The 21,474-nt window shown below is 31.4% G+C and overlaps 1 protein-coding gene across 2 annotated transcripts in view; it reads left to right on the forward strand.

Annotated features, from left to right (window-relative positions):
• LOC127725716 (protein lin-28 homolog) overlaps positions 1-8,988 on the forward strand; it is a 44,433-nt gene extending 35,445 nt beyond the window's left edge. For both annotated transcript variants that reach the window (XM_052232892.1, XM_052232893.1), the window contains exons 3-4: positions 3,960-4,132; positions 4,844-8,988. In XM_052232892.1, the coding sequence (XP_052088852.1) occupies positions 3,960-4,132; positions 4,844-5,036 (366 nt within the window). In that variant the 3' untranslated portion in view covers positions 5,037-8,988. The remainder of the gene's footprint in view (positions 1-3,959; positions 4,133-4,843) is intronic.
• The last annotated feature ends 12,486 nt before the right edge of the window (positions 8,989-21,474 follow it).

Here is a 21,474-nt window from a genome sequence, read left to right on the forward strand (position 1 = left end):
GTCGAATAAACAGAACTAGTCAAATATGAAATTTAATGAGTGAAAAATAAAAAGTGGGCATTCCTGTCACATTGTAGACTGCTTGTTTTTTTGTGACAATATGATCTTTCCCAAAGTACTTGTTATGGAAAAGATACAAGATATCTCTCAATTGGTTCATGAATAACTTTCTAGAGCATTTGCATCTTTTTATGATTTTCACGATATTAAAGTGCTTATTACAGGGATGGAACTAGACCAAGGGTTCTAATGGTAAAGTTGAAGTTCAATTTCATTACTTTAACTATCGCGAGCACTGCATTGTTAATAGATATGGAATATAAATCTTTGTCATGAACTGTTCTTTCTATGCCCCCGCCATAGCGGAGGGGGCAATAAGTTTTACCCTTGTCCGTCTGTACGTCCGTACGTACGTTTCCGTTCTATAACTTTAGTTTGCCTCAACCAAATGTTTTGAATCTTTTTTCTTGCATTTCTTGATTGACATTCGCATGTAACGCTTAGAGCAAAAATTTGAATAGGCAAAGAACTAGTGTCTGTGTAGCACTTGTCTCTTTACTTTTTTTTATTTGTCATGTTTTGTTAATGTGTAACATAAGTTCTGTTGTGAAGTGATCACTTTGTTGCAATATTAGAATTTTACAATAGTATATCTGATGATCTTGTGTGATGCCCTGCAATTTGCATAGCTTTAGATATTACAGTAATCAAGATATGACTTAAACCAAAGTAAGTGACCACAGGACAAAATTATCTATGTTTGTCGCAATGATTACCTGTCTATTAAAATGCAAATCTTAAAACAAGTTTTCTGGTCCAGGCATCTTTTCAACATTTTCCTCCTTTGGTTTTGTTTGTTATATTATTTGTGTGGGTAAAAATTCTTTATTCAATACAGCTCAAGACTTAAAAAACGTTATCTTATTGATATTTAGATTTTTTAATACACTTTAATACGGTTTGCCTCTTTCAGAGACAGTTAGTTTTAAATGACGTCTTGCGATAGCAACAAGAGAGTGTTTAGAAAAAAAAAATATACTTATAATATCCATCTTCATGCCTAATATATCATGTACTGTGTTATAACTCTAGATTCTACTGACGAGGAAAGGTAACACTAGGCCACCGAAAGCTGAATTTTAAGTTCAGTCTAGGTGGCCGAGTGGTCTAGAGCTTTGGACACAGTGCAGGCGGTGTTGTCTCGATATCTCAATAGCATGAGTTCGAATCCCGAACAATTTTAAATCTGCGAATTTGCGGAAGCAAATTTTTGTTCTTCCCTCGTCAGTAGAATCTAGAGTTGTAACACAGTACATGATATGTTAGGCATGAAGATGGAATTGATTGCAGATTAGCTAAATTATCTGTCGTAGGGGATCGTAAGATGCACTCACAGAAATCTAAACGTCTAAACAAGTGAAAACTCTACCACAGATCCATGCATTGGATCACCAGTTATATATATATATGAATTCCCTAAATTAATTCAGACTGATTTTACAAAATACCAATTTTACAAATTCTTTGTAAAAAAAAGCTCATCAAAGATGCCAGGGTTATAATTTTGTCCATCAAAAGCGTGTTTCGTTTACAAAAGACTCATCAGTGATGCTCGAATTAAAAAAGTTATAAGGCAAAACAAAGTACGAAGTACGAAGTTGAAGAGAATTGAGGACAAAAAGATATGTATATATGTAAAATTAACAATTATTTAATTGACATAAACAATGAAGCAGTAAAAATACAATTTTTAATCTATAAATACCTCTGTTAACTAGAAATTCAGTTTTTTCAACCAAAAATTTTTTTTTTATTTTGTTAAAATTATTTGATACTGTGTGCATTTAACCTATAGAATCGAAAAGTGACAGGCTATTATGCTCCATTGACAGAATATATGTTAAAAGACATTTTATGTGAATAGAATGCTTTTTTTAACAGACCTTTCGACTTATCTTTACTAAAATGGAATAGGCTATCTTAGTCTATCAAAATGCACCAGATGGCGTCATGATTCGTGCAAACAAATGTCACTTGATCACGACATTTTCAACAATCTTCCTAAAATAATGAGGGTTTTGTTTTCCTTTTTTTTTTTAATTTTTACGCTACTTATATGTATTATATCTGTTGACATATCCTTTACTGGTATAATGTTACAAAATACAGTAATAATAATCAATAAAAAAGAATTATTTCAGTCAAACAAAACTTAAATATGTCTTTATTAATAAAATAAATATCATGATTATATACATGGATTATTATACGATAAGAAGAAATATATGAAATTTCAGAAGGAATGAGGACATTTTTTTCATATTCTGAGTTTTGTTTTCTCTCTTAATTTTTGGCGATCATTCGGTTTTGTTTTTGTGAAATAAATTACAAATATACCGAACCACTACACTTTGTGCTGAACTTAATTAAAGAACGGGCTATGGATATTTTTATTAATTTCGTGCCCCGGCTTAACCATTACAAAGGGTGTTGATTTGACTGAAATGTATCCAACAATGATACATTAGCCTGTAGACACAGAGATCTTAGACGGCAAAAACTGCTGTCAGTATGGATGTATCGATTACAATTTTCTCTTAGAAGATGAAATAATAAACCTCCGAGTCTGTCGTCCACTAAAAATCGATCACTGATGACACGAATATAAGCATAATTGATGTTGCTGGGTGGTGGTTATAATAAATCTATAATCTCCAGTGTAAAATGCCGTATAGGACATAAACCTAGCAAAATAACAGTAAAAAATTGTGTTTGTTGTTGTTCAAGAACAATATAGTTATAGTTGAAAAACATGATTTAACAATATGATAGAGTGCTGTCTTTTACAAATGAACTGTTGCATCAATTGTATGATAGTAAAACATCATCGTTCTTCTTATTTACTTTCAAAAACACCTTATAATAACAATTCTGTTATTCGAACTTATTGTACATTTTAAATTCATTTAATAGTTATGACATAGAACGTCCAGAAAGAGATAACAATCAACAACCTAAATGAAATACAGTTTATCTGATACTACTGGTATAGGTCATTTTTCTAATTTTAATGAATGTATTTATTTAGGTCAAATTTGGAAAGTTTTCATTTATAATTTGAAGAAACATTATTAATAAATTTCAATTTGATGGAACCTTAAGCCGTATTCTTATTGTTTTGGAAAATTGACAGAAGTAGTGAAATTTAACTTCAGCTTTATTTATAATCCACGTATGCATGTAAAACATGTCTAAAATACACATAGTGAAAAAAAACAAGCAAACAAAAATCATATTCCAAACACACACATCCACAAAAATCCATGAATCAAAATGAATTTGTTGTTATAAATGAAATTATTGCAGGCGGTTTATGTGACACGTAATTTATAGCAGTACATGACAAATGCCCAAAAGCATGCCAATATAAGAACACCGACGCTTTGTAAATGAGACTGTACAATGATATGTGGAATAATTTGTACTTCATTATATCAAATATGCAAACACTTCAGTTAAATAGATACTTGCAATCATAATTTTTTGCCTATTCACCATCACTTTTGTTTGATTTTAATGGACTATAATGGCGGCTTTTGTTTCCCAACTATTTTTACTGAAAGGATTGTCCATATACATATTATGCAAAGTGATCTTTATAATTTTATAGGCTGTTTTTTTTTCCTATTATGATCTTGCTCTTACCAGTTTCGTTTTACGTATAAACTAAACATTTTGTGTTATTCTGTTAATGGTTGCTTTATTGTTTATAAAATCCATAATCGGAATACCATGTCTAGACATTAATACAAGTGACCATTTTAGGAATGTAGGTAGCATGATTAAATTCTTTCTGTTATATTCAATTGATGCTTTCACACAAACGTTTGAGAAAGAAGAATTGTTTCAATAAACAATTCTTATTGATATATAAAAGAATCACATTTTTTTATTTTCAGAGTGTCATCCATAAGGCCGGATTTAGAAGTTTGGATGATGGCGAAGAAGTAGAATTCGAAGCTAAACCATCTGGTCTTGGTGTGGAAGCTACTTTTGTCGCCGGACCAGGTGGTTCAGAGTGTAAAGGAAGTTCACGACGACCCCTTTCACGAAAGAAATTTAAGAAAATAAGGTTTGTAAAAAAATATGAAAATACATAGAAATACAAATAAATATGGACATATCAGAGATTTTTTTAAAAATTTTGTTGACAATTTAACTATGTAAGACAAAAACAATCTGTAAGGTTGATTTATAGACTGACAGGAAAAAGCAGAAAGATCGACGTCAAGTAAAGCAATTCCTTTCAAGTTTCTACACGACATGGAAACAATCAAAAATAAATTTATAAACCTTTATTTTCGATTAAGTCCTACAAATAAATAATTCAATGGCAACACATGTGTAGTTCAATAGCAAACACATGTGTAGTTCATTAGCAAACACATGTGTAGTTCTATGGCAAACCCATGTATAGTTCAATGGCAAACACGTGAGTAGTTCAATTATTTTACGGAGAAGAAAACAATGCATAGGCAGCAGAAAATACGACACAAATGTTTACGTTTTTAGAAAAACTTATTTAGCAACGGTAAAAACGTACAACAAAAATACCGAACTACATGGCAAATTTAAAAAGGGGAGTTCATAAGTACTGACAAAATCACACGCGATCAATCAACGGAACAAATAAAAACAACTGCCAAAACGAGTTTTCAAAGTAATAACTAAAATTATTATGAGATTTTATATGATGTTTAACAGAATTTTACAACTTTAAGTCTGACTGCTATCAACATAGTTATTTTGTCAGTCTCCTGAATATTGATTTCTTTTATATTAGGTGCTACAATTGTGGAGATTTTGGAAATCACATAGCTTCTAAATGTCCTCATGGACCTTTACCGAAAAGGTGTCACAGCTGCAAATCAACAGAACATCTCATAGCGGATTGTCCTTTGAGAGATCCATCGTTACCAATACCACACAATGGCGCAAGCGACGGAAGTGGGAACGGAAATGGACTTAGTCCGTGATTTCATATTTGAATCTCTTCATTCGTTAATTACTGTTTTATTGTTGCAATGTATATTTTATTGAAACGGGTTTTTTTTATCTCAAATTATGCGAGTGCTAAAAATCAAAATAAATTGAAATATAATTTTTAAAGCATTGACCTATCTTAATAATTGTCGTGACTTGTTGATATTATTAACTAATGACAACCAACCTACCTCATAAATGTATTTAGATGTTATAGTTAATTGTATTATAGTATAGTAGTTTGGTTGTTTCGTATATATAGACTGTAGATTTACGGGGAATGAACAAATAGCTTTACCACCAAAGAGTTGGTGTTTTAATTTTCAAATATTAAGATGTAGAATTTGTTCTTGCCGTGTACAGGTTTATCATAGATCTGTTCTTTTGATCTGTTTTAAGTTTTTATCAGTTTAGTTCTATTGTTCAGTTTGCTTCGTACAAATACACGATGTCATTTTTTGTAATATTTAATGTATTTCCTGTGTACCTATTCCCACACACATATAGTGTACTATTTGTTGGTTTAGATTTGTTTGGTATTGTATTGATTTGTGTCAAAATATGGAGTGCATATAAGCAGACATTACAAAATGTATTTTTCTTGAAACAAGGAGAAAAACTTTACACGATATTGCAGAAATTGATTTGTTTCCTTCATAGCATTCATAAAGAAATGTTTTAAATAGGACTTTCATTATCCTATACTTTTTCATAAGTTTTATGGACAAAATGGCAATAGGAAATATTAGTTTTATGGATTTACAGTATTGTTTTTAAGGTTCATATATCTCCTGTATTATTCCAATATGTTTTTTTTAATTACTTTAATAAAAACTAATCTAAGTTTCTATTTTATAAAGGGATATATATCCTTCAATTACCGGTAGTTGAAATATACAAATAAAACAAGTTTGATCAAATATAATTGCTTATGATTGATGCAATTGTAATTTAGGTATGATAAAAAGACACATAATGCATATTGTTCTCTGATATTATGAAATACGTTCGAATTTTTTAAGATTGTTATGAAGAAACGATATCAATATTTTAATGGTGAGAAAATATGAAGGGAATAACATTTTAGTAGAAGAAAACAGTATTTTACTATAAATGGCAGCTTGAAGGGGAAACGAAATCTGATAAGGAGATGGAATTATCATTTATTACTACTTAAGGTGAATACATCTTTTAAATTTTATTTATATATCAACATGTTGTTGCTGAAAAATATACAAAATAATTCTGGTGCTGAGATACTTGTCATGGGGAAAATGACAAGTGTAAAAACAAAAAATAAATCAAATATTTTACGTTTGTGATAAGTGTGTATTTTCATGACAAAAATGTCAAATCATTGAAAATTATTATGGGGTTGTTAAGGCAACATTTTAATCATGTGGATTTTCTTTCTTATTTTCATTAATTAATATTTTGTAGAGTTAACAAGTTCCAATTTCTTATTTTCTTTAATACAGAATCAAACAAACTTTGTCTGTAATGGAAGCGTTATGCTTTCTGAAAAAGTATTTTTAACAAAAGCCATAATTTTAGGAACTCCTGGTTTTTTTTTTCTAGTGCCAGTCTAAATTTCCCGCTCTTAGTCCAAGTCAGTCCAATTTGAATGACAAATAAGCATGCAATATGTGGCATAAGACGTTAGTTAATCAAACTACAATCAATAATACAGTGAAAAGGAAAGAATTTCATTGAGAAGTAAACAATTTTTAAATGTATAAAGCTAGGGGACTGTTTTTTCGAGATAGTGGTCATGTTTCACTAATGTCAAATAAGAAGAGTCGAGTCGTTCAATATGAGAATACAACGAAAAACGAAATATTGTTTCCTTTTATTTATGATGTTTTGTAACTCAGTAATCAAATTTCATAAATACTAGCATATAAACATAATCCGGTCTTATTTCAACATGAAAAACTTCATGTATCAAGCCAAAAATGGACAAAACCGAATTTCACTGGATCTGAATTTTGCCTTTTCACGTAGACATTTAATGTTTTTTTGTACAACTTTACTAAATATGGCGGGTAAATATATTCATTTTCATTGTCATTCTAAATGCACTGTAAAGAATGGGCGAGTTAAGTTAGTCATCATGGAGATTTATCAAACAATTCAAAATCAAATATTTTATGTACTTAGGGTATTGTGTTTTGTATAGTTTTTTATGTGCTTTAATATTTCAAACGTCACTGAAAAAAAATAAACGAATGCACAGGAATAATTGTTTCCACTGAGCAACTTGAATCTATATGTATGTCTTATTGGACTTATAAAAGTAAACTTTATAATTTTTTTATAACATTTAAATCAAAACCGTGCAATATAGAGGTAAAAAAGTAATGGATAGATGTTTGATTAGAGTATTAACGACTGCATTCACTTTCCTGTTATTTCAAACCATGTGTGCTTTGTTATAATTATGACGATAATAAAAACTATATTGGTTTAGATATGGATTTTATTTAATTGATTCATGTTTTAGTTTAGGAATCCACACAGCCGCATCCACATCTTCTAACAGAAAAACTTTCAACTGCAAGAGAGTGTATATTTGTGCATATCACATTCTGTATATGCTGTTATTTAAACAGTAAGAATAAATTCCATTTCGAAAATTGCATGTAAAGTAAACCAACTACATTGTGAAATGTGTACCACATTAAGTACTAAATCAAATAAAAACTGGTCTCACATGCATCCATTCCAAAGTTTCTCTTTAATATGCATATATAATCAAATATTTTACATTTAAATTATTCAGAACGTTATTGATAAGAGCTCAGGAAAAGTTATCAAACAACTCTACCCAATTTTAATGTCACATAAGAATAAAGAAATAAAACATCATTTTACTGGTTTTGTTGTATAAATTTGGTATAAAAATTGCACGGAACAATCTCCATTATAAAGCTTTTCTGCAAAAAAGTACTCAATAAAAAAAAATGTTCATTTTGTATCCGATGGCTGATAATTGATTTAATAAATGAAGAGTCTTAAATTTATTTTACAATAGTATGGTATTTACACTGGATGATTACTTCATAATGCCTTTAGATGGCAAACGTTTGGCATGAATATACTATATTAAATTAGGTAACATGAAAGTACATGACTGAATAATTAATGGTATGAACCTTTGCAATATCAATTTACATAATAGAAAATATTTGAATGTATTTTTATCATTTTTAATCAGTTACATTTTTTCTTTTCTCAGGGAAATTGTATGTACGTGTATTTACATTGTACGTGTTGTATTAACATTGTACGTGTATTAACATTGTACGTGTATTTACATTGTGCATTTACATTGTACGTGTACTTACATTGTACATTTACATTGTATGTGTATTTACATTGTACGTGTAAACATTGTCTACAGTTTTCCACTTACTTGTTTTGTTTTGTTTACATCGTTATACATACGTTTCAATATTGAAACAATGTTCATATTTTGTTTGTTTTGCATTTTTTGTAAATTTTAAGGATTTTGCGGCATTATTGCAGGTAATTGTAAATAAATACGTAGTATTTTGATCAGAAGAGGAGGAATTGTTTCTTGTCTTATTTGTAGCAATTTGTTTTTAACATATTGTTATTTTCCTTGATACAAAATTTAACTTCATCTAAGGGGCAGCAATCCATTTTATAATAACAATGAACTTCTTCATTTGATGAAGTAAATTGGATTTGTTTTATGTTTTTGTTTATTTGATCTCTTCGGGAATTTAGGTTCGTATTTTCGTTGAAAGTATTAAGATAACCATATCAATCTAAAGGATGATTACAAGTTGGACTATTTATTGAGCACAATTCCAAAGAGTGTATATTAAGATCAAAACATTTTACCAAAATATTTTAGAACAATTCCAAAGCTTTGATGTTTGTTGTAGAAAAATATTTTAATAAACTTACATATGTACAGATGTTCTTTTTATATACATATTACAATTGATTACCTTTCAAAGTCGCTCTCATTCTAATATTTAATTTTAGAGCCATTAGTTTATAAAGCCAGTCATACACACGCTTTGATAGCTTGCTGTTTCCCTGTGTCTATATAGGCTTCTTAATAGCCTGTCCTTTTGATACTTCACAGAACTTTTACTTTAGAATATATCTGTATCTTATGTAATATAATGTGTAACTATAAAACATAAGAAGATGTGGTATGATTGCCAATGAGACAACTCTCCACTAGAGACCAAATGACACAGAAGTAAACAACTATAGGTCACCGTACGGCCTTCAACAATGAGCAAAATCCATACTGCATAGTCAGCTATAAAAAGGCTCGAAATGACAAATGTTTAACAATTCAAACGAGAAAACTAACGGCCTGATATATGTACAAAACAATGAACGGAAAACAAATGTGAACTTCATCTAAAGTATTGAATAGATGCAATCACGTGTCGTTGAACGATTTTTGTGGTATTTTTTTTTATATATCCTTATTTAAGTTGTGATATCCGACGCCAGTCCAGTCTGTTATTTTCATAGTTTAGCCACGTCATTGTCAGTTTGTTTTCGACTTATGAGTTTGAATATCCCTTTGGTATCTTTCGCTTCTCTTTAAGAAATTATTTGGGGACAAACTATCAAATGTGAGTTATTATTTTCTAGTCTTTTCCTTCAAACAGTCATACCTAAATGAGCATTGTCATTGCCCGAGTAAATGATCACCATTATGAATTTGGTCGATCATAAAGAGGTGATTGACTCCCAAATGAGCAGTGATGTTTTTGTCTTAAATGCTTCAGGTTCCATACCAAATTTAAACTTAAGCTTCAAGGCAACATGAATGATGCCTCGTGTTTAATGGGGATTCGTTATATCAATCGTAGGAATCTGTGTTGTGACTTTTGTTAGCACCTTATTTTTGCCTGTTCTGATTTCTTGTAATTTTGACAATAAACTCATCATAGATACCAGGATTGAAATTTTGTACGCCAGACGCACGTTTCGTCTAAAAAATAATCATTGGTGACGCTCGAATCAAAAAAGTAAAAATAAGGCCAAACAAAGTACGAAGTTGAAGAGCATTGAGGACCCAAAATTCCTCAGAGTTTTGCCATATACAGCTAAGGTCATCTATTCCTGGAGGTAGAAAATCCTTAGTATTTCGAAAAATTCAATATACTCTAAACTTCATATAATATATTAACAGGTATTGGATTTAAGTATTTTTTTTGGCTTTCTTAGCTTTTATTTACACATTTGAATATAATACGAAACACATTTCACGAATTAATATAAGGGGATGAGTAGTATATTTGTCAATGACACAACAACAAAAAAACACTCAGCAAAACATTAGAATAACAGAAGACAATTAGATGACAAAATTTCAAATAATTCCATAAAACAGTATCAAAGAGTATTTTATTGTCACTTAAAGCTAGCTCAACGTGCCTTTAAAAAAGCTGCTAATAATGAAGTCAATCATTCTGACTACCTTAAATCATACAGCACTGTCAACAGTGCAGAGTATCAAGATCTTGGCCAATGGCAAACTTAAATATCCATACAAAATTTCAGGGGGAAAACTAGGTAGATCTGTTTTAGTGGAGTACAACATAAGCATGTCTCCCCTTCATCCATAACATCTAGAGAAAAGAGAAGCTACCTCGTTAATGGAAACGTACAAAAACACATAGCAGTACTGGGAAGGTATTGCCATTGCAAATAAAAATGTGTTTGTCGAATGTTGATTTAGGGATGAATAAAGGCAACAGTAGTATACCGCTGTTCAATAGTCATCAATCGATTAAGCGAAAACAAATCCGGGTTACAAACTAAAACCGAGGGAAACACATCAAGTATAAAAGGAAAACAACGGAACAACAGAAACACTGAACTGCAACAAAAACAAACGCCAACATACATAGAAACATAAACATTTGCACAGTACTAGTTGAAGAGATATTTTAACAATTCATTATTTGAATTGGATGTGCCATGAGCCCCAGGAAGAAAATCTATTGTGCACGGGAGAGGTCTTATCTTACAGTTGAGATTATATGTGGTTTCGGTTGGGAATAATAACAGTTTTTGATATATTTAACCATTTACGATTTTAAAAAAAATGAATGGCTTGATCCCAAGGGTAAGAAAACTATGGTGTACTATAAACGTCCTGTGATAACTACTAAGAATGTATTATATAGTTTAGGAGTGTGGATATGAAAATTTTTTCAAAGTATCTAACCATTTTTGATATATAGGGGTGAACATTTCACCGTAGAATAAGCCTTATGTGAATTAGAAAGGTTTTTTCGAGGCAATTATCAAGAATATTATTGGTTAAGGGCGTGGATCTGAACCATTTTATGATTCCGAACGATTTTATATGAGGGGAATAAACATGATCACCAGGGGGCAAACCGTTAGGCTCAATTACAAGCACAAATGTAAATGTTATTAAGGCGGACATACAAAACATTAATTATTTGACATTGAAGGTCAAATTTCTGAGGTCATCTTTCATGGTTCGCGTCACAAAAGCCAAATGTCAAACGATATTGTGGATTATTTTTTAAAGGCAGTGCTTTAATGCCTTTCTGGTTGCCGGGTTAATATTTCCTTCCGCGATATCCAACTTATCTACGTGGGGGGTCATTAGGCTACAAGTAGATCCGGAAATGTTGAATTCTCTCCACTTCTTTTTGTGATATAAAATGTTTTTTGTTTCATTTCATTTACATTGGGAAATAAAGAAACGATCATTGTGTTTTGTTAGTTTTAAAAACTTTATATATATTTGTATTTTGCATTATAAGCAGTCAACCGATTGACAAACTAGAATTATTTGAATTCCGTGAGGAAAGAGGTCGGGTAAATTTCGAGTGTTATCTGCAATCTAGATGTTTTTAAATCATTTCAGTCGTTGATATAATAATTAAAGGTCGACTGAACATGAATTATATTATACAATTTAAAGCGCATTTCTGTTTATGCACATGAAGCCGTCTGACGTTATTGTTATTTCGGTATCAGTTTTGTAAAGTAGCAAATTATCGTTCCTGAATAGGTGGCGCCGTGTTAGCCGTTCCTGTTCCTCAACTTCCGGTTTCTGCACTGTGCAACTATTACAGTTACATTTTTAATTAACGATGCCAAGTACTTGTTGTTGTGTACCTGGATGTCATTTAAGAGGAGGACATGCATTTCCAAATGACTTAAAAGAAGGAAAAGTTTGATCAACGCCATGGCCCATACGCAGATTGGACGAGAACACGATGAAATCGTGGAGCGCATCTCAAATTCAGCTGTTGTTTGCAAGGCACATTTTACTGAAAAAGACTACGTGCAGGAAACTATTCATGGTAAAACTCTATTTTCTTTTTGAAATATATAGTTATATATATAATCGCCATGCGAATAAACCAAAGTCTGTTTCCAACCTCAATTATCGTTTTAGAATAAAAGGGGGGGGGGGGGGGTTAATTCAAGACGTCATAATTTTTTGATTACGATTTAATGTGATCTGTTTGAGATTTTTTGGTGAATGCTACAATTATAATGATTTCTTACAAGAGGTATATCATACTGAGAATTGTTTTAGCAGTAATTATGCTAATGTAGTAATGACAGGAATGCATAAGCTATGCCTCATAGACTTTCTTGAAAAATATCAATGACAATGTTAACAGGAACAAAAAAATGACATGCTCTCATATATATTATAGTTATTTAGGTACAGACAATGTACGTTTGTTGCATAAGTCTCTCATTGTTTGTCCTTTGGATTTACATAACATACATTGAATCAGGCAAACATAGTTTTATCCAGATTGTAATGAATAAATCTAGTTAATATTTTGCCAGGTAGTACAAAGTATACATTGCTAATGGAAGTTCATTTATCAAAAAACTAATGTTTTATAACCTTTTCAGGGCGCAAACCCACCATACAGAGACTTAAGCCTACTGCCATTCCCAGCCTATTTTCCTGGACCAAGCAAGAGACTGAATCGTTCGCAAAAAGAAAAATCAGGGCAGTTTCCCGTGAAAACAAAAGAACTAAACTGGATGAATATTGTAGGAGAAATCTAGAGGAAAGTTTTGATTGTGAAGTTGGTTTTCTTGAAGACTAAAGAAGTCATTCATACTGCAGAAAGGATTTATGACTGTCCACCACCAACTGTCGAGCTAATGTTGACCCTCACAGATGGAATTACGCAAACACCATCAATGCCTATGTTTTCAGCAGAGAATTTCGCAAATGATGACACATGACACAGCCATGCATTTTTATACCGGTTTAGAGTCGTATACTAAATTTTAATTTGTTTTGACCACACTTGGTCCAGCAGTACATTGTTTGAGATACATATATTTTCAAATTGATCGGGTGTCAGGTGAAAATCAGTTTTTTAATGACTTTGATGAAATTGAGGCATTATACAACCAACTTTGAACTGTCTAGATTCTAGATTGAATCTAGTGTTAAGAATATTGTGTATACATGAATTGTTTTTATGTCTAAACAGTGGCGAGAGGCTTACACTTGGCCATCTAGTGGTTTAGTCAGGTATTTTTCGCCATCCGACATCAAATTAAAGTTTCCTACAACTTGGATTATTATTGACAGCACAGAATATCCCGTGATAAAACCTAAAGCTCTTAGAGCTCAACAGGCAACCTTTTCATCATATAAAAACAGAAACACTGAAAATACTTGTATGTTCGACACCTGGTGGTTTAGTCAACTATGTCTCTAATGCATATGTTGGTTGTACCAGTGACCGTCAAATAGTTGAAAGATGTAGAATAGTTCAATTATGTGATCCAGGTGACAGTGTGATGGCAGACAAAGGTTTTAATGTGCAAGATTTGTTTGCTAACTTTAAAAAAAAGAAAAGAAACAGAATTAGCTCGAAAACTCATATACGGGATAGAAAAGTCTCCAATTAACATGTGCACATAGAGCGAATTATTGGACTTAGTAAAACATAAAATTCTAACAAATCCTATGAATGGAACTAAAACAAAACTTTCATCTGAAATAACATTTAGTTGTTTTATGTTGTGTAATTTTAGAACTTTTATTGTGCCAAAGGATGCTTAAATGAAAGTGACGCAATGAATTTTGTTCTGATATATATATTTACAATTACATGTTCATGTAAATTGTAATGCATATAAAAATAAGGAGATGTGGTATGATATTCAGTGAGTTTATCGAACCAAAGAGTTTAAGTGCATAAGAAATGGGTTTAAGCAGTTACAGGTGTTACTGTCACCGTACAATATCCAACAATGAGAAAAACTCGTACCGTGTAGAAAATTTCAGAGATCTTACAACTAAGTTTTGTTGTAGGGTTGAATCATTTTCTTCTATTGTCTTACAAATATGGAGAGGTGGTTAAAATGCTAATGAGACAACTATTATGACAGTTACCAAACAACGAGTCTTCGAGATGTCATTTTTTCTTAATTCAGAACTCCTTTTTTCATTCATAAATTACTTTATACTTGGAAATAATTTTGCTTGGAGTTATAGTTTCTAGAAAAAGTATTATCATCGAAAGAGTTACATTTAACATTATGTTACACAATACAGTGACTAAGCAATCATCAGAACTACTTTTCATATGATGAAAGTCATTAAATATGCTAATATAAACAATAATAAAGAATAGTCCATTTATATTAATAAGTAAAAGTTCTTTTATGTCTTAAAAGTGCGTACCATGGTGAGGTACAGAAGATCATATATACATGTATACGGTGATTATCACCAAGGTTCAAATTTATATTCTGAAGTATTGGAAGACAATGTGTAACTATTGTTAGATTTACATTGCTTTTAAGATTAAAATAGATATCTTGAGATTGACTGTATGTAACATACTATGTAACCATAGTTTACAAATAAAATTAATATAACATATCCATATACATGTAAAGTGCATTTTATAATAATGCCACAATATCTATTATCACCATCCATGCCAAAATATATGCTTGGTATATCCAATATGTAACTCCACAGATACACACATATACTATGTGCAAGTTTATTATATCAAACAGTCATACAAATTGCTCATAAACATCAAAGTGCACAGATTTAATACCAACATTCTTGTTGGCATACTTTACCATGAGCTGTGTTGCATATACATGGCATACAAACATGTGTTCACCTTATTTTTAAAGCTGTGGAATACAAGGATAGCAGGTAAATACCATCATACATATATAAAATGATAGATAGACAAAGTCATCTGTGCACGATAAGTTCAACAGTATTATTCTACATAGTTCTATGGTACCAAATCAAAAGTTTATATAAAAGAAAGAAGTCAAAGGTTTCCCATCATAGTTTAGTTACATACATTTTTTTTTGTACCTGAGGTCGTTGAATATAGATCATTATATAAATAAGGAGATGTGGTATGATTGCCAATGAAACAACTATCATCCATACTTACTAGTAACAAACCACATTTGCAAAGTTGAATAAAATACAGTTGATAACATTTATTTATTACTAAAAAGAAAATTCCCAACTATATTAAACAGTATTTGACTATAAACATAGATAAACAAGGTACAAACTGGACATAATGCACTAGTTCATAAGTGAGAACAATCGCCTTAATATATTGCTCAGATTATGACATTCATAAAACTTGTTCAATATCATTAGAGAACTCTAAATCTTAAATACTGAAAGCCATCTCTGATAAGTACACTGTACAATGCAAGATAATGATATAACTGGACTAAAAATACACACAACCTGTAATTAACTGCCTTTACAGCGCTTTCGCGCTTTGATTATCTGTAGGGTACCAATTTTCGTAGATTTTGTGGGTCAAAGGTGAACCACGAATTTAATTGCTCAACGAAGAACAAATTTTCTGTAGTCTTGTATGCCCAATTTTGTGATATCGCGAAATCAAATATCCACAAAAATTATTCACCCTGAAAATAAATGAATAAATAGTAGACAAGTTGGGTTCTTGGCTTGGACAAGGTTGTATGAGAACAAAAACTAGAAGAAGTGGAATACAACTGAAACATTATGTTCCCTTTCGTCCAGGGGAAGACAAAATAAATTAAATGGGACCATTCACTCATATTTCAAACTGTAGACAAGTAAATCAATATTAATTCCCAAAATATATTAGTTGCAATGATTTATCAAAAACAGTATGATTACAATGTAAAGCATTTATAGGTAAAGGGGCGTCGTAAAAATCTGGATTAACTCAACGCTTTCGTTTGCAATGTGCTTGTGCTAAATTAAGGCACCAGTATAGCTTATCGATTTTCAAATCTCATAAATCGAATAAGAAAACAAAGCAAGGTAACATACAAAAACAGAAGGAATCAAGTGTACTCCAAAAGGTGCGTAACCCGGTGCTTGCACAGTGTTAGCGTATCCTGATGTGCATGCATCACCCGCAATGCAAGTCCATACTCAAAATGCCAAAATCGAAAATAGGACAAAATTGATACTATTACAGATAAGACGACTATTATGATATCTAAAGATTTAAGATTGCGAATATTTGTTACTATTGAGTGGAGGCATAGACATAGGGTATCGCTCAACCAATTTGTGACGGTGACTGTAAAACGTATTAAGTGCCGATTTCAGTCGGGTTTTTTTTTATTGGACCAGTTTTGTTGTGTCAGGAGGAGACCCTTGCTTGCTTATGAAATCCTTAAAGTGTGAATACTTGCAAGAGCGTAACGTATTAATTGAGATATGTAAACGTCACACGATGGGGCAGAGGTATGTTTCTGCTGAGAAATGTGATGTTGACAATTGGAAAGTTGAAATAATCACGTTTGCCATATATTCTAGTTTAAAATGGTCCATATGTGTCATATCGAGGTAGAGCTCAAGATATGAACCAGAGCTTCTAGTTTTGGAAGAATCCTTAATCTTTAGTTCACTGGGATATATGAGATGCAAGCATTCACTGAAATGTGGGTTAGAGTGACAGGACATCATGAATATATATCTAAAAGTAAAATTAAAAAGAACTTTGCAAGACATATTTTCTGTTTGTCTTTCACAAGGTTAAATTTTGTATGAATTCCGTTTTATTTGAGATCAAAAACATATAGGCCACTCCGGGTGTACAATTACTATCAATAGGAATACGTACATTATCTTGAAATAACAATTCATTAACCTCAAACAAATATGTTGTTATTTTGATGATATCATCCTTGGTGTATTTGTTTTTGAAATCGGCGCACTTCTGGACGAAGTAAAATGCTCATGTGTATTTAAAATTCCCTTTGTAGAAAGGGCTCTGTTTATTGAGACGATGTATTAAATCAATTGAGCATGGGGAATGATAGTGTAAAGCGTTTTGATATTACTGCAAACGATTACGATAACAGATTTTGTAATAGATTTTCGAATTTTTAAGAATCTACTTCTGATTGATACCGCTGGTTGAATATATATCATCACATTATTTCTGAATGACATCTTTCACTGTAGAAGGAAAAGTGGTAATAACTTTAAAGAGTCATTTAATCGAATTTCTTTGTCAACCCGGCTATGTATATCCTCTTTGAAAGGTTCTTTTGTGATGTAATGGCATAAGTAGGAATCTTAAGTCAGTAATATGAGATTATATCACTAATTATTCAAGTGATGATCGTTAGCAGCAGAGTTTTTACTCAAAATTGGCAAGCACATATTTTAACATTTTTTGGGGAAAAGATGATTGTCAATGAGGGTCTTAGCTTTTCTTTTTCGAAGACTCTCTGGAACTATTTTGCGTTTTATGAAAAGAAAAAAAAATAAGATTAATTTGATTTGGAGTGTGTACAGATTAGCTTTAAACAAATAGAGCCTATTTAAATTTTCGAAATTTGCAAACATTGATTCTGATATGTCTCTTTTTTCTTCGCGTTTATTTTCCATAATTACGGCAATATGGAGAATCATTATTTCATTATACCTGTACTTTATGTTACCGAATATTCATAAATCATTTTTGACAGAACTCAAGCGTATTGAAAAGAAAAAAATTGAATATTTCAAACTAAATTTCAAATACACAAATTTATAAACTATTGTTACTGTAATATCGTATGGAAAAGAGTAAAAACCCATTAAATAAGCAAAAATATTACAGAATATTAAAAAAAAACATAAAAAAATATTTACAAAAAGGAGGTCCATTCCCCAAGCACCTGTGGAAACAACAGTTCAGAAAATCGTCTTCTCCCATTAATCATATCCATGCATTAAAATTTCATCGAAAACGGTCATATCTTTTGTTCTTTTTATTGTACAAAGTGTGAAAGCTCCATGTTTTAAAATGAAGTCCGACAATTCCCAAGATATATAAAATAGCAAAATAATTATTCCAGATTTATTGAAAGGTCATTTCATCAAATAGAAAATATGTAACTAATAAAAATTATTCATTGTTTGGTATACAGTCTGATAAAAGTACAGTTACTTTGTCCATATATATTGCTTTCAATGATCTGACAACGCGCTCTGTTTTACTTTCCGTTGTGAAGATCTCTTAATTCTAACACACCGGGTTTGGTCGAAATTATACACACATTTAAACATCTGGAAGCATAAATTGCATTGGCTGATGTAATCATTATCGGAACTTTTTTAAATAATAAAAGAAATGAAACCCTTTTTGTTTGATATATACTAATGTACAACAGCTTGATTTAAAGGTGTTTGTGGATAGTGTTTTCCTGATATTTAGAATAGAAAACTAATTCGTAGACACTAGCTGTGGTAGCATATGTACGGAAGCCGGTTAGTGTCAGGGTGTAGTTTTATTTTTAACTACTTTCTCAATTACAGCACTCAACTATACCCCCTTCCCCCTCCCCACCCTAAATATCTTGGTCTTGATATATTTTCGATTGCCTTTTTATTTATAGATTTCTAAATCTCGACTAAGTTAACATTGATTAGAAATAAAAGTTGGAAGAAGTACAATTGCAAAAAAGAAATCGAAGATGAAATACATGTTTTACTTAAATGTCCTAAATACATCGAAGAGCTCAAGCAATTTCTAGAAAATGTAGAACTTCATAAGGGTGCTAAATTTAAAAAACATTTACTTATAAATCTAAACTGTTTAATTTGTCTTGATGAATTATTCAAACGGAAGAGGTAAATCATGGAAGCCTATTTTTGGTTCGCTTAGTTTTATCAGTAGTGGACCAAGGAACTTTTAAAAAGGGGAAGTGGTTACATGTTAATAAGGGGAGGAGGAAGGAGCCAAACCTCCCCCCTCCCCCCCCCCCCCCCCCCCACCACCACCACCACCACCCCCACACACACCTTGTCACTTGTCTTTAATGGTTCATACCTTCATTCTAATCTAAATATGAATTAAAATAAAATTAGAATTAAAGATGAACTAACCCATCTTTTGGAATAAAAGGAGTAAGCAAACGTTCAAACGATATTGGACAATCAGAATTCACTTCTATCGGAAATCACTTTCATAAAGTATTTTTAAAAGTAGTCATATTTTAAGAACAAGAAAGGAGCTGTCAAATTGACAGAAAATCGGGATTTCTATAGATTGAAGGCACTTTCTGGCTTGTTTGGCCTGCCATGTTGTGTCTCTATTTTCCTATCTATCAATTACCATAAATCCTGAACGGCAAAATTGAAAATCAGTATTAAGCTTGACCTCTATTTTTTCATCAGTAACAACATATCAAAATTTAAGAAGCATTGGTTGAACAGTTCGTAAGTTATTGCACGGAAACTTTACAATCTATCAAGGGCCATAACTCCTGAACTGCAGAAGTGAACATCGTTAATATCTAACTTCACTTTCACTTTGTCATCAGTAACATCATATCACAATTTGAAAAGCACTAGTTGAACGGTTTATAATATATTAATTATCATAACTCCTGAATGGTATGAGTGAAAAGCGTCAATATGGACCCTGACCTCCACTTGGTCATCAGTAACAACAGGATTTTTCTTGCGGAAATATGAATATCTAAAAGTAGACTTCTGGAAATTCATCTATATATGCATGAAAACGTATAAACTCGACCTATTTATATCATATTTGCTTTCAAAGTTATCAACAAAAAATACGAGTTTTGGGAATATTCTTTAGGATACGTTCCATTCTAGAATAAAAGAATAGGGTTTAAAATGTTTCAAACTTTACAGTAATTTCAAAATGGCTAAAATGCAACATACATATATAAAATGATTGAGACGATATATTTAGACGATTCGCAGTTGTATCTCTATTTTGTTTTCAAGTAGAACAGCAGCTATGGTATACATGAACGTCTTGGGGGAATTGAAAAGTAAACTTGCATAATGCTGGAAAGCATTTCAAAAGACACATGTCCGGCATGTTTGATTTTGAAATAGAGACTACATTGAGATAACGAGAATGAGACTTCATTTTAAGATATTTCTAATTAACACAAAGTATGCTAAAGGTAGCGACGATTTCGATTTTTAAGAATGAAATGTTTTAAAACTAAATATATTATCAGAACTTGTGCATCTTGTCGATTACAAATAAATTTAAAATTTTCGACGAAGACAAATATTTCCGATTAAAAATTTATGGACACTTCGAGGCTTAAATTTCATTTCTACTATATCATAATTATAAAAAGTATAAATAACTTTGACAAAACTTAACAGATGTCGAGCACAAGCCCTATGATATATTTTTTTAAATGATAAAAATTTGCATACAGACAAAAAGAAGACAATTTCTCAGCATAAACGATATGTCAGAAAGAAATATGCATTTTCTTTTAAGGGGCGTATTTAAGAAAACATTTTCATTTAAAAATAATTACTGTCAAAAAAGTTTTACAGTGGACGCGTGTCAATATAAATTCTTTTAAGTCATTATTTATGATTGAGAAGTTCCTTGTAATTACCGATGGACATTGCAGAAGACAACTGGTCACGAGACAGATGTGCATCGTCTGCTTGATCCTTGCATCTAATTAGACCATTGCCCAGACAAAACAAACAGGAAGCCATAATTGCTGCACTGCTGTTGACCCGAACACGCATCTGTCTCCTTTGTCCAGTGGTCAGTTTTTGATTATACATGCCACATAAAACTTCTTTTTGAATTCATGCATATACAATTTAATGGGTTCTCTTTATAGTCTTTTGCATATGAAAACTGAATCGGTTTTGAAACTATCGTATGCGAGAGATGCTTATTACTTGTTTTATGGTTTCTCGAAAGACCTAAAAATTTTCATGTTTGGCGAAGGTATTTAAAGAATCAATATGTTTCATTAAACGCAAATTCTGACGAATTTATTACGCCTGATCTTTGAACATCAATTATATTAACAATTTCATTACTGAACGCTTTTGTATGACCTTCCAATTTAAGAAGAAAGTAGGTAGTGACCTGGAAAACTAAATGAACA

Source organism: Mytilus californianus, unplaced genomic scaffold (genome assembly GCF_021869535.1).
Source record: "Mytilus californianus isolate M0D057914Y unplaced genomic scaffold, xbMytCali1.0.p SCAF_15, whole genome shotgun sequence".
Taxonomy (NCBI): domain Eukaryota; kingdom Metazoa; phylum Mollusca; class Bivalvia; order Mytilida; family Mytilidae; genus Mytilus; species Mytilus californianus.